Consider the following 14,822-nt stretch of genomic DNA (forward strand, 5'->3'; position numbering starts at 1 on the left):
CTTTGATACTTTGTCTCATTTCCCTCTTCCCCCTTTTGGTCAAGAAGGTTTTCTCAATCCCTTGATGCTAAGTCTCAGCTCATTCTAGGGTTTTTCTCAATCTCTTGATGCTGAGTCTCCGCTCATTCCAAGATCTCTGTCCCACGTTGCCAGGAAGGTCCACACCCCTGGGAGTCATGTCCCACGTAGAAAGGGGTAGGGTGGTGAAACTGCTTGTTGTGTTGGCTGGAGAGAGGGGCCACATCTGAGCAACAAAAGAGGCTCTCTTGGGGGTGACTCTTAGGCCTAATTTTAAGTAGGCCTGACCTATTCTTTGTGGGGTTAAGTTTCATATGAACAAACCCCAAGACTGGGGGCTCTGCCTATAGCTTTGGTTGTCCACACTGTTTGTGAGAATATCAAGAATTCAACTTGGGGAAGTTGAATTTCTCCCCATTCTCACCACTCCCCGAAGGGGGCTTTGCAGATACTTTTCCACTCACTGATCTAATCACTCTGGGATTCATCGGGGCATCACTCTGGACAAACCAACAAAATTTCATGTCCTACCTGAAATTCCAAGTACTTATGGCATTCAATCAAAGTATCTACATAAGTTATATTAGGAAATGCACTAGTCAAAATATTAATTTTGTAACAAATCAACATTTTTTGCTTTAGTCTCACACAGAAGGCGGCATTTTAAAATATTAATTACCATCTATTTTCAGTACCCTGCAATAATGACATTCCTTTGTTCTTCCTCATGCAAAAACATTTTTAAAAAATACTGTTTTTTAAATTGCCGAGTCATATAAGTTCAATGTAGAAAACTCAGAACATACAAATAAGCAAAAAGAAGAAAATAAAAGTAACCACCATCCAGACATAAACAATGTTAAATATTATGGGGTAAAGGTTCTTCAACTTTTTCAATAGTATAGATGAATGTACGGATAGGGATAGATAAAGATATAGATACAAGATAAGACAGACAGATAGACATACACCCCCCCCATACATGCATATACCCCCCAAATGGAATCTTATTATATTTTTGTCTGCTTTTTTGCTCACTCAAAGGCATATTAGGGATATTGCTCCAGGTCATTCTATTATTTATCTAAAAATGCTTATTAATAGCTGCTTTTGTAGTGAGAATTAAGTAGAACCATGGGAAAAGTGATGACATTAAAGATAAATCAGACACCAAAAGGTCTCTCAGTCACAGGGAAACTAGAGGACCGAGAACCAAGAGGCCTCTTTATTTGAGGAAATCACAAAATATGTTGAAAAAAGAAATGGATGAGGTCACAGAGAAGATTAGGAAGAGAGATACTTGTTCAGGATGTGGAAAAAATAAACCTACAGCCTTTTTTTAGCTGAGCACATTCAGCTTTGCAGGCAGAGAGGCACAGCTCATCCCCAGGTCACAGCAGGATGTGTCCATTATGTACTGAAAACTATTCTCTTTGGAAAGGCAGTTAAAGCTCCTAGGATACACTTCTTCTTCAGCATTTCTCCAGGGGAGTTCATATCAAGGCCCTGCCAGCAAACACAGCCTTTGTGTTGGTTAGGAAGCGATCCCCTCCTGCTGCCCTTCCTCCAGTCACAGGAGCCTTACGCCACGGCACAGGGCTAGGAGGAGAACATTGATTTTGGCTCCCACTCTGGCCCCAGGCCAGGCACCTTTGTATAAAGCACTATCTCTGCAATCTCTCACTATGACCTTGTCTGGTACAGTCCCCCTGACTTACTTAAGTTTCCATAGGGCATATGCAAAAATAATCTTAAATTCCTCATTTCCCATTGTGACCCCATCTGATTCAAGAACTTCTCTGAACCCCTCTGGCCTCCACCCCACCCCCACCCCCATTCCTCCCAGCTAAGCTTTGCTCCTTAATAATAAATTATTATTATAGCTCCCACTTTTATTTTCTTAAATGTTTTTAAATTGTAAATTGTAACACATATACAAAGAAAAGAAAGAAAAACATTTTTTCAAAGTATATTTTAACAAACAGTTACAGAACAGATTTCAGAGTTTTGTATGAGTTGCCAATTCCACTATTTCAGATTTTTCCTTTTAGTTGCTCCAAAACACTGGAGGCTAAAAGAAATATCAATATAATGATTCAGCAGTTAAACTTATTTGTTAAATCCTATTTTCAGCTGTAACTCCTCCTTCTCCTTTGATCCTTCTCCCAGTCTATAGGGATCTTTGGCAATGCCCACTCTACGTTTTTTATATTTTGATAAGGGATGTCGACAATAAAGATAGGGGATGTAATCAGTTGATGATCTTGGAGAGGCTGGTCCCTCTGGGTTTCAGGAATTATCTGGCCTAGGAACTCTCTGGAGTTTATTTTTTTTTACTTTTTCTTTTAATAATTCAAAAAAATTTTTTAAACTATAACAACTAACAAACACAAACATTCTTAACTTATGATCATTCTGTTCTACATATATAATCAATAATTCACAATATTATCATAGTTGCATATCCATTATCATGATCATTTCTTAAAACATTTGCATCAATTCAGAAAAAGGAATAAAAAGATAACAGAAAAAAATTCATGCATACCATACCTCTTACCCCTCCCTTTCATTGATCACTAGCATTTCAATCTAAATTTATTTTAACATTTGTTCCCCCTATTATTTATTTTTATTTCATATGTTTTACTTGTCTGTTGATAAGGTAGATAAAAGGAGCATCAGACACAAGGTTTTCATAATCACACAGTCACATTGTGAAAGCTATATCATTATACAAACATCTTCAGGAAACATGGCTACTGGAACACAGCTGTACATTTTCAGGTACTTCCCTCCAGCCTCTCTATTACACCTTAACTAAAAATGTGATATCTATTTAATGCATAAGAGTAACCTCCAGGATAATCTCTGGACTCTGTTTGGAATCTCTCAGCCATTGACACTTTATTTTGTCTCATTTCACTCTTCCCCCTGTTGGTCAAGAAGGTTTTCTTAATCCCTTGCTGCTCAGTCTCAGCTCATTCTAGGGTTTCTGTCCCACATTGCCAGGAAGGTCCACATCCCTGGAAGTCATGTCCCACGTAGATAGGGAGGGTAGTGAGTTTGCTTGTTGTGTTGGCTGGAGAGAGAGGCCACATCTGAGCAACAAAAGAGGTTCTCTTGGGGGTGACTCTTAGGCCTAATTTTAAGTAGGCTTGACCTATCCTTTGTGGGGTTAAGTTTCATATGAACAAACCCCAAGACTGGGGGCTCAGCCTATAGCTTTGGTTGTCCACACTGTTTGTGAGAATATCAAGAATTCAACTTGGGGAAGCTGAATTTCCCCCCTTTTTCACCATTCCCCCAGGGGGACTTTGCAAATACTTTTTTATTCACTGTTCAAATCACTCTGGGATTTATCAGGGCATCACTCTGGACAAACCAACAAAATCTCATGTCCTACTCAAGATTCCATGTACTTATGGTGTTCAGTTAAGCTGTCTTCATAAGTTATATTAGGAAATGCACTAGTCAAAATATAAATTTTGAACCAAATAAACATTTTTTGCTTTAGTCTCACACAAAAGGTAAAATTTTAAAATATTAATAGCCATCTATTTTCAAGACCCTGCAGTAATGACATTCCTTTGTTCTTCCTCATGCAAAAACATTTTAAAAATTTGTACATTTAGTCACTATCATTATACACTCTAGGCATTCCTAGATTATACCATCTCAGTCTTTATCGTATATCTTTCCTTATGATTTCCTTTATGCCCCCAGGACTCCTTGCTCTATCATTCTCACATTCAGCTTCATTCAGTGTTCTAACATTATTGTATTATAGTTAGGTAGTATTGTGCTATCCATTTCTGAATTTTGACAATCAGTCCCATTGCACAATCTGTATCCCTTCATTTCCAATTACCCAATATCTACCCTATTTCTATCTCCTGTTTGTCTCTGTTCTTAACTGAAATTCTTCTAGTTTATTCATTAACGTTAGTTCATATCAGTGAGACCATACAGTATTTGTTCTTTTGTTTCTGGGTAATCTCACTCAGCATAATGTCCTTAAGGTCCATCCATGTTGTTACATACTTCATAACTTTATTCTGTCTTACAGCTGCATAATATTCCATCATGTGTATATACCACAGCTTGTTTAGTCACTCATCTGTTGATGGACATTTTGGCTGTTTCCATCTCTTGGCAACTGTAAATAATGGTGCTATAAACACTGGTATGCAAATGTTCGTTTGTGTCCTTGCCCTCATGTTCTCTGAGTAGATACCTAGCAACAGTATTGCCGGGTCATATGGCAATTCTATACTTAGCTTCCTGAGGACTCGCCAAACTGCCTTCCACAGCAGTTGTGCCATTTGACATTTCTACCAATAGTGGATAAGTGTACCACTTTCTCCACATCCTCTCCAGCACTTGTCATTTTCCGTTTTATTGATAATGGCCATTCTGGTGGGGGTGAGATGATATCTCATTGTGGTTTTGATTTGCATTTCCCTAATAGCCAGGGAAGTTGAGCATCTTTTCATATGCCTTTTGGCTGTTTTATTTTCTCTTCTGAGAAGTGTCTGTTCAAGTCTTTTGCTCATTTTGTAATTGGGTTGTCTGTCTTTTTGTTGTTGAGTTGAACAATTTCTTTGTATATTCTAGATACTAGAACTTTATCTGATATATCATTTCCAAATATTGTCTCCCATTGTGTAGGCTGTCATTTTACTTTCTTGACGAAGTTCTTTGATGCACAAAAGTGTTTAATTTTGAGGCGTTCCCATTTCTTTCTTTCTTTCTTCAATGCTCGTGCTTTGGGTGTAAGGTCTAGGAAACCGCCTCCTATTAAAAGATTTATAAGACATTCCCCTACATTTTCTTCCAACAGTTTTATGGTCTTAGATCTAATGTTTAGGTCTTTGACCTATTTTGAGTTAATTTTTGTATAGGTTGAGATATAGAGATATGGATCCTCCTTCATTCTTCTGCATATGGATATCCAGTTCTCTAGGCACCATTCATTGAAGAGACTGTTCTGTCCCAGGTGAGTTGGCTTGACTGCCTTATCAAAGATCAATTGTCCATAGATGAGAGGGTCTATATCTGAACACTCTATTCTATTCCATTGGTCAGTATATCTGTCTTTATACCAGTACCATGCTGTTTTGACCACTGTAGCTTCATAATACGCCTTAAAGTCAGGTAGCATGAGACCTCTGATTTCATTTTTTTTCCCCTCAGGATACTTTTAGCTATTTGGGGCACCTTGCCCTTCCAGATAATTTGGTTATTGGTTTTTGTATTGCTGAAAAGTAATATTTTGGGATTTTAATTGGTATTGCATTGAATCTGTAAATCAATGCAGGTAGAATTGACATCTTAACTATATTTAGTCTTCCAATCCATGAATAAGGTATGCCCTTCCATCTATTTAGGTCTTCTGTGAATTCTTTTAACAATTTCTTGTTTTCTTTGTATAAGTCTTTTGTCTCTTTAGTTAAATTTATTCCTAAATATTTTATTCTTTTGGTTGCAATTGTAAATGGAATTCGTTTCTTGATTTCTCCCTCAGATTGTTCACTACTAGTGTATAGAAACACTATGGATTTTTTAGTGTTGACCTTGTAACCTGCCACTTTGCTGTACTCATTCATTAGCTCCAGGAGTTTTGCTGTGGATTTTACAGGGTTTTTGACATATAGTATCAAATCATCTGCAAACAGTGAGAGTTTTACTTCTTCCTTTCCAATTTTGATGCCTTCTATTTCTTTTTCTTGTTTAATTGCTCTGGCTAGAACTTCCAACACAATGTTGAATAACAGTGTTGATAGAGGACATCCTTGTCTTGTTCCTAATCTTGGGGGAAAGTTTTCAGTTTTTCCTCATTGAGAATGATGTTAGCTGTGGGTTTTTCATATATTCCCTTTATCATTTTGAGGAAGTGCCCTTCTATTCCTTTCCTTTGAAGTGTTTCCAACAGGAAAGGATGTTGAGTTTTGTCAAATGCCTTTTCTGCATCAATTGAGATGATCATGTGGTTTCATTGCCTTGATTTGTTGATATGGTGTATTACATTAATCGATTTTCTTATGTTGAAACATCCTTGCATACCTGGAATGAATCACACTTGGTCATGATGTATAATTCTTTTAATGTGCTGCTGGATTCAATTTGCTAGAATTTTGTCAAGGATTTTTGCATCTATATTCATCAGAGAGATTGGTTGGTAGTTTTCTTTTTTATAATATCTTTGTCTGGCTTTGGTATGAGGGTGATGCTGGTTTCATAGACTGTGTTAGGTAGCTTTCCATCCTCTTCAATTTTTTTGAAGAGTTTGAGCACGATTGGTACTAATGCTTTCTGGATTCACATGTGAAGCCATCTGCTCCTGGACTTTTCTTTTTGGGAAGCTTTTTAATGACTGATTCAATTTCTTTACTTGTGATTGGTTTGTTGAGGTCATCTATTTCTTCTTGAGTAGAAGTTGGTTGTTCATGCCTTTCTAGAAAGTTGTCCATTTCATCTACATTGTCGAATTTATTAGCATAAAGTTGCTCACAGTATCCTCTCATTACTTCCTTTATTTCAGCAGGGTCTGTGGTTATGTCTGCTCATTCATGTCTGATTTTATTTATTTGCATCCTCTCTCTGCTTCTTTTTGTCAATATCACTAAGGGTCCATCAATCTTATTGATTTTCTCATAGAACCAACTTCTGGTTTTGTTGATTTCTCAATTGTTTTCATGTTCTCAATTTCATTTATTTCTGTGCTAATCTTCATTATTTCTTTCCTTTTGCTTGCTTTGGGGTTAGTTTGCTGTTCTTTCTCTAGTTCTTTCAAGTGGACAGTTAATTCCTCGATTTTTCCTCTTTCTTCTTTTTTGATGTAGGCATTCAGGGCAATAAATTTCCCTCTTAGCACTCCCTTTGCTGCATCCCATAAATTTTGATATGTTGTGTTTTCATTGTCATTTGCCTTGAGATGTTGAATGATTTCTCTTGTAATTTCTTCCTTGACCTACTGCGTGTTTACAAGTGTGTTGTTGAGCCTCCATATATTTGTGAATTTTCTGGCACTCTGCCTGTTACTGATTTCCAATTTCATTCCTTTATGATCTGAGAAAGTGTTTTGTATGATTTCAATCTTTTAAAATTTATTGAGACTTACTTTGTGGCCCAGCACATGGTCTATCCTTGAGAGTGAACCATGAGCACTTGAGAGAAAGGTGTAATCTGCTGTTGTGGGGTGTAATGTTCTATAAATGTCTGTTGAGTCTAGCTCATTTATTGTAATATTCAAATTCTCTGTTTCTTTATTGATCCTCTCTCTAGATGTTCTGTCTATTGATGAGACTGGAATTGAAGTCTCCAACTATTATGGTAAATGTGTCTATTTCTCTTTTCAGTGTTTGCCTCATGTATTTTGGAGCATTCTGGCTTGGTGCATAAATATTTATGATTGTTATGTCTTCTTGTTGAATTGTTCTTTTTATTAATACATAGTGTCCTTCTTTGTCTCTTTTAACTGTTTTACATTTGAAGTCTAATTTGTTGGATATTAGTATAGCCACTCCTGCTCTTTTCTGGTTGTTATTTGCATGAAATATCTTTTCCCAACCTTTCATTTTCAACCTATGTTTATCCTTGGGTCTAAGATGTGTTTCCTGTAGACAGCATATAGATGGGTCCTGTTTTTTAATCCATTCTGCCAGTCTATGTCTTTTGATCAGGGAGTTTAATCCATTAACATTTAGTGTTATTACTATACAGGTAGTACTTTCTTCTACCATTTTGCCATTTGGATTTTATACGTCATATCTAATTTTTCTTCTTTTTACCTTTACTGATAGTCTTCATTTCTACATTCGTCTCCACACTTCTCTCTCCTGTCTTTTCATATCTGCCTCTAGTACTCCCTTTAGTAATTCTTGCAGAGCTGGTCTCTTGGTCACAAATTCTATCAGTGATTTTTTTGTCTGAGAATGTTTTAATTTCTCCCTCATTTTTGAAGGACAGTTTTGCTGGATAAAAAATTCTTGGTTGGCAGTTTTTCTCTGTTAGTAATTTAAATATATCATCCCACTGTCTTCTCTTCTCCATGGTTTCTGCTGAGAAATCTATACATAGTCTTATTGGGCTTCCCTTTTATGTGATGGATTGCTTTTCTCTTGCTGCTTTCAAGATTTTATCTTTCTCTTTGACATCTGACATTCTGATTAATAAGTGTCTTGGAGTACATCTATTTAGATCTATTCTGTTTGGGGTATGCCGCACTTCTTGGATCTGTAATTTTAAGTCTTTCATAAGAGTTGGGAAAATTTCAGTGATAATTTCCTCCATTAGTTTTTCTCCTCCTTCTCCCTTCTCTTCTCATTCTGGGACACCCACAACACGGATATTCGTGTGCTTCATGTTGTTATTCAATTCCCTGAGTCCCTGCTCATATTTTTCCATTCTTTTCCCTATATTTTCTTTTGCTTGTTGGATTTCAGATGTTCCGTTCTCCAGTTCACTGATCCTATCTTCTGCCTCTTGAAATCTGACATTGTAGATTTCCTTTTTTTTTTCATTTCTTCTACTGTGCCTTTCATTTCCATAAGTTCTGTGATTTGTTATTTCAGACTTTTGATTTCTTCTTTTTGCCCATTCCTTACCTTCTTTATATCCTTCCTCAATTCATTGATTTGGTTTTTGATGAGATTTTCCATGTCTGCTTGTTGATTCTGGAGATTGTTTTCACTTCTGTTACCTAGGATTTTCTTGCTGGATGACTTTGTTGTCTGTCAGGTCTATGACATTCAGTTCAGCTTATTCTGAACCACTAGCTTAGGTTTTGTTTAACAGAGCAGAATTTTTCACTTCTTGGTTTCTTGTTTCTTGCCCTGCCTGTATGGTACCTTCCCCCCGCCACCCTTAGGATGGTCTACTTAGGTATTATAGACCCCAGTCAGATTTTCTCAGACCAAACTGGCCTCCTGTCAGGAGGAAAGAGTCACCTGTGTCAGTTTTTCCTGAGGGTGAGTTCCAGCAGGGTGAAAGACTTTCCTGTGAAGTCTCTGGACTCTGTGTTTTTCCTGTTCTTCCCAGTGTGCGGCACTTGTCTGCCTGTGAGTCCCACCAGAATTAGGTGATAAGATACCTTTAACTTTGGCAGACTCTCCCTGCTGGGAGTGTGGTGGAGACAGAGGAGAGGTTGTAGGCTGGTTTTAATGGCTTCAAATTACCAAGCCCTGGGGTCTGAATTCCTTGAGGGAGGGTATCCAACTGGGGTGGGCCCCACCTCTCCCCTGGGGAAGGCACAGACTCCAGACAAGCTTGTTTCTGCTTATGTGGGGCAGTTGCAGACTGAGAAGCCCTGCCGCTGTATCCAAAGGCAGTCAAGCCTTTGTAGAAACACAGCCACAAAAAATAAAGAGAAAAATCCTTCTTAGAGCAGGACCCCTGATTCTCATGTTTGCCAATCAAGACCGTAAGTTTTGGTACATTGTTTTGTGTACCTTCAGATCCTTTGTGCCCCCTCCTTTGCTTCAGGGCCCAGACCCTTTCAAGTATTATGTGCTATCCAATCCAAAGAACCTCTGTTTCTTTTTTTCTTTTTTCTTTTTCCGTCAGCCCTGCCCCCTTGGGGCCTGGCAAAAATCAGCAACCTCTGCTTTGACCAGGTTCACCTGAACTGGGGGCCTATTTTTAGTAGTCAGAATTTGTGAATTAATTCCACAATTGGAGCTTGGTTGCACTCAGCCCCTCCTGCTGGTAAAGTCTCTTTCCTTTCCCCTCTGGGAAGCAGCCTGCAGGGGAGGGACGCTGGCAGCTGTAGCTTGGGGAACTCAAAGTTCTGGGGTGCTCACAGCCAGTCCAGTAGGTCCGAACTGGGATTCGCTGTGTGTCCGGTCACTGATGTGGCCCCAGCAGTTTTTCTGTACTGTTCCTGGTTATTTAGTAGCTGCTCTGGAGGACGAACTAAATCCCACACCTTACTAAGCCACCATCTTGGCCCTGGTCTTCCCACCTTCTCTGGAGTTTATTGATATGAGGAAAATAAATTTAGCGAGTGAAACTTTTATAGAGTTTCAGTTAGAGCCCTAGGTGCTCTTAAGAGTTAACAGTAAAGATGTTGTTTGGGGGTTGGGCATTGTTGATCCTATGATGTCAGGATCAGACTCATCACTGGGAGTTAGGTCCCATGTTGTCAGGGAGACTTTCACCCCTGAATATCATGACCCACATAGTGGAGGAGGGTAATGATTTTCCTTGCAGGCATAGCTGCCATTTTTAAGTGCCTACTCTGTCCCAGGTCTGTGCTGTCTTTCATGCATTCTTTTATCCTTACAACTCTGTGAAGAAGTAGGTTTAATTATTATCCCCATTTTACAGGTGCGATAACTGAGGTTTGAGAAAGTAACTGGCCTGAGTTAATGCCACAGCTGAGTGGTAGAGACTCAGTTCTAGTTTAGTTGATCTGCTTCCCACATTTCATGTGCACCTTCTGTGTGAAAGGTGATGTGCTGAATGCAAGAGAGGATAGAAAACGGTATAAGAAAGTCTTTTCATCAAAGGAGTTTACAGTTTAGTGGAAGGATTTTTTTTTTTTTTGAGTGCCTGGACTGGGAATTGAATCTGGGTCTCCCACATGGAAGGTGAACATTCTACCACGGAACCACCTGCGCACCCTCGTGGGAGGATTTTAACAAATAAATAAATCAGTGATACAAAGCAGAATATGCTAAGTTCATGTGAACGGGTCAATGTTCTCTTGTGATTGGGGAGAACCGTAGAGACTTTGGGGGAGGTTGGAATATGAAATGGACTTTAAGGTTTTGACCAAAGATGATTGGGAGATGCATTTAGAGGGAACAGCATGAATAAAACACGGAAGAGAACATAGGTAAGGAACAGCAAATACTCTAGTTTGCCAGAAAAAGAATTAAGGCGAATTATGGCTGGTAAGGCTCTAACATCATGTGCCTTCAGTACGTGGCTAAGGATCTAATATTTGGCAATGGAACTCATGGATGGATTTTGAGTAGGGCCACAACTTGATAAAATTAACCTCATAGCTATGTGTGGTATAAACTGGCACATGAACCACAATAATAGACCACGTGGGAAATAGAAAAGAAAGGATGGACGTGAGACTCTAAGACATGGGGAGGTATAATATCTAAAAGCATTGGCAAGTGTCTGGATAGGAATGGGACTGTGGAAGAAGAAACTCTGAAGGATCAGAAGGAACAACAGACAAGACCCTAGAGGCCCTAGAGGCCTTGTGGTCTAATAAACTCATAATAACTTGCAACATTATAAACCCTTTTGGAAGGCAATTTGTAAAACCTATTAATAATCATAAAAATTATCTTGACCTCTGAACCAGAAATTCCACTCTCAGGAATTTATTTTAAATGATTCAAATGAAGACAAGCAATCTTTATGTACAAAGCAACTATAGTTATATGAAGATAATGACCGTGTTATTCTCGACAATTACACCTCACGCCCATCACACTGTCTTGTTAAATGAGAGGCCCACACATTGGAATTTAAGATTCAGAGGAGGTAGAGATTGAAGATTTCAGAGAGAGAAGTCGTAGCTAATGAAATAAAATCCCAGAGGTGGTGGAAAGGGCAGATAATAAGAATGCAAGTAGAGAAGTTCATAAAATTTTTTTCATTGTGAGAGAGAATTTGTAATGGAAAAATGAGGGAGAGGCTTGAGGTGGAGGAACTTCGATAGGAACTTAATCATGAAGTTATCTGAGAGTAGAGAAGACCTGGGCAGACGCAGAGTTTGAGTAGTATCTTTCTCTGAGGACATTCCTTGAAAACAAGAATTGTGTACTTTCCCACATGACGCTGCTGGGAACATGCATTTCAAAAATAAGGGCGTCCTGGGGAACAGTGCAACACTCAGAGACCAGAGGAAAGAAGAGTTAAGAGTTCAACTTTCTCCTGGAGTCACGAGGAACCTGATTTTTAAATTACCCTCTGAATACGAATCCTTGTTAATCTGGCAGAGATTCTGCCTTTCTAGTGAGAACGTTTGCATGTCAATGAAGAGAACAGTTGCTGCAAAGGCTAGCAGGAGGCGCGGGGAGGAAGAACGGTAGGCGTGGCCAACCAAGACGAGGCTGGAGACAGCGCTCCCTTCCCAGAGTACACTGCAGCTGCTGCGGGGCTCGGCGCCCTTTCTGGCCAGCCTCGGTTCCGCCCCGGGAGTGTCGCCACCATGGACCGGCTTCGCGCTAACGCGGGACTGCTGAGGCGAGGGCGCCTGAGGCGCCGGCGCCATCCTCAATCACACAGCGTGTCCGTCTTGACCATGCCCTTGAGGCCTAGGAAAATCCGCAGGCAGCTGAGGAGAAGTGTAGCGTCCCGCATGGCGGCGCTAAGGGCCCAGACGCCGCAGAGTGAGGACTCGGAGGATTCGCGGGAGGAGTCGACAGTCGACCATGCCGGTGACCCCTTGTCTGGTGGGGCGGGGGCCACAGCGGCGGCCATCCCAGATGCGGTCCGGCGAGAGCCGTATGGCCACCTCGGGCCTGCAGAGCTGCTGGAGGCCCCGCTGGCGGGCCGCTCCCTGCAGACCACGCCCGCGCGCCTGGTGGAGGTTCCAGCTGCGCCCACCCGTGTGGTGGAGACCTCGGCCCTGCGGTGCACTGCCCAGCACTTGGCGGCCGCCCCATCGTCCCTGGCTCCTGCAACACTGTCGGGACCGCAGATGGATAGCGCCGGGGGAGAGCTGCCCTGCGGCTCCCCGCTGCAGCGCGTTCTGGCGGAGCTAGACTGCATCTCTAGTAGCCGGCGGCGGGCGGCGCGCCTCTTTGAGTGGCTCATCTCGCCCATGCCTCCGGACCATTTCTACCGGCGCCTATGGGAGCGGGAGGCGGTGCTGGTGAGCCGCCAGGACCAAACCTACTACCAGGGCCTCTTCTCTACGGCCGACCTGGACTCGATGCTGCGCCACGAGGATGTACAGTTCGGGCAGCACCTGGATGCCGCGCGCTACATCAACGGGCGGCGCGAGACCCTGAACCCGCCGGGTCGCGCCCTGCCCTCCGCCGCGTGGTCCCTGTATCAGGCAGGCTGCTCCCTGCGCCTTCTCTGTCCGCAGGCTTTCTCCACCACCGTGTGGCATTTTTTGGCTGTGCTCCAGGAGCAGTTTGGAAGTATGGCCGGCTCCAACATTTACCTAACACCCCCTAACTCGCAGGGCTTTGCCCCTCACTACGACGATATCGAGGCTTTCGTGCTGCAGCTGGAAGGCAGGAAACTCTGGCGTGTCTACCGACCCCGCGTTGCGTCTGAGGAACTGGCCCTAACATCCAGTCCCAACTTCAGCCAGGAGGATCTCGGTGAGCCGGTGCTGCAGACCGTCCTGGAACCTGGGGATTTGCTTTATTTCCCTCGGGGCTTCATTCACCAAGCTGAATGCCAGGATGGGATGCACTCGCTGCACCTCACCATGTCCACGTACCAGCGCAATACGTGGGGCGACTTTGTGGAAGCGGTACTGCCTCTGGCCGTGCAGGCTGCAATGGAAGAAAATGTGGAGTTTCGTAGGGGTCTACCCCGAGACTTCATGGATTACATGGGAGCCCAGCATTCAGATTCTAAGGATCCGCGAAGAACCGCTTTCATGGAGAAGGTGAGGGTCTTGGTTGCCCGCCTGGGACACTTTGCCCCTGTTGATGCTGTGGCTGACCAGCGAGCCAAAGACTTCATCCACGATTCTCTGCCCCCTGTGCTGACTGATAGGGAGAGGGCACTGAGTGTTCATGGGCTCCCCATTCGCTGGGAGGCTGGAGAACCTGTAAACGTGGGGGCCCAGGTGACTACAGAAACAGAAGTGCACATGCTTCAGGATGGGATAGCTCGGCTGGTGGGTGAGGGAGGCCGTTTGTTTCTCTATTACACAGTGGAAAACTCTCGTGTTTATCATCTGGAAGAGCCCAAGTGCTTGGAGATAGACCCCCAGCAAGCTGATGCCATGGAACTCTTGCTTCGCTCCTACCCAGAGTTTGTGAGAGTGGGAGACCTGCCCTGTGACAGTGTGGAGGACCAGCTTTCCTTGGCCACCATGTTATATGATAAGGGGCTGCTGCTCACCAAGATACCTCTGACCCTAAATTAGCCTCTTATTGATTGCTGCAAATAAGACGATAAGTGGTTTTACCATCTTTCTTTTAAAAACTCATGTTCTTACCTGATAACCTTCAGGAACTGTGGTGCTTAAATTTACCTGTATGACTGCTTCAGTGTCACAAACCTCAGATGGTCTTCTAGGAACAACCACCTCATCTAGGTACAAAAGTAAAAATGGAAGTTGGAGGTGGACAAAGGAAGCTATCCCTACAGAAGTTTAGTCTCTATCCCAGATGATTTCAGAGCACCAACTTTATCCTCACCCTCAGGCTTCCATGTACTGTGTAGCATTCTGCTTGAGACATTAGAAGTATTTATTTGGAATTTGCATCCTTTGAGTTCTTTCATCAGTTTGGGGGGAGGGTTGGGGTCAGTCTCCTGTTTGTTGTGAGTCTGTATGAATGGTAGAAAAGTTATTAAAGTGCCAAAGAATGTTTTCCTTTTCTAAGGCTAGATTATTATGTGGGATGGTTTGAAGAAATGTGGGAGTAGGGAGGAAGACAGGGAAAATATCTAATGGCTGAGGTGGGTAGCAAACTGATGGTTGCAGGATGTAAAAGGAGCATGTTAAACAGCTTTTTAAAAAAGAGAAATTCATCTGATTGGGGCTAATTCTATAACTTTGGAGGTAATTTATTCATTTTAATCATGCTTCTTCAACCCCTTCAGCAGTATCCTGTTAGAAAAGTTATTGCTCATTAGCAACATCA

The 14,822-nt window shown here is 41.9% G+C and overlaps 2 protein-coding genes across 9 annotated transcripts in view; one reads left to right on the top strand and one right to left on the bottom strand.

Annotated features, from left to right (window-relative positions):
• The window catches only part of HEATR4 (HEAT repeat containing 4), an 85,430-nt gene that overhangs the window by 19,757 nt on the left and 50,851 nt on the right, over positions 1-14,822 (bottom strand). For 2 of the 3 annotated variants that reach the window (XM_077122980.1, XM_077122979.1), the window contains exon 16: positions 14,210-14,268. In XM_077122980.1, coding sequence (XP_076979095.1) covers positions 14,210-14,268 — 59 coding nt within the window. Of the gene's footprint in view, positions 1-14,173; positions 14,269-14,822 lie in introns of all 3 variants that reach the window. The other variant, XM_077122978.1, reaches the window with a different exon arrangement.
• Positions 12,028-14,822, top strand: part of RIOX1 (ribosomal oxygenase 1) — a 45,613-nt gene continuing 42,818 nt past the window's right edge. For 4 of the 6 annotated variants that reach the window (XM_077122983.1, XM_077122985.1, XM_077122986.1 and 1 more), the window contains exon 1: positions 12,030-13,615. In XM_077122983.1, coding sequence (XP_076979098.1) covers positions 12,197-13,615 — 1,419 coding nt within the window. In that variant the 5' untranslated portion in view covers positions 12,030-12,196. Of the gene's footprint in view, positions 14,273-14,822 lie in introns of all 6 variants that reach the window. The other 2 variants (XM_077122984.1, XM_077122981.1) reach the window with 2 other exon arrangements.

The sequence above is a fragment of the Tamandua tetradactyla genome, chromosome 12 (assembly GCF_023851605.1).
Source record: "Tamandua tetradactyla isolate mTamTet1 chromosome 12, mTamTet1.pri, whole genome shotgun sequence".
Classification (NCBI taxonomy): Eukaryota; Metazoa; Chordata; class Mammalia; order Pilosa; family Myrmecophagidae; genus Tamandua; species Tamandua tetradactyla.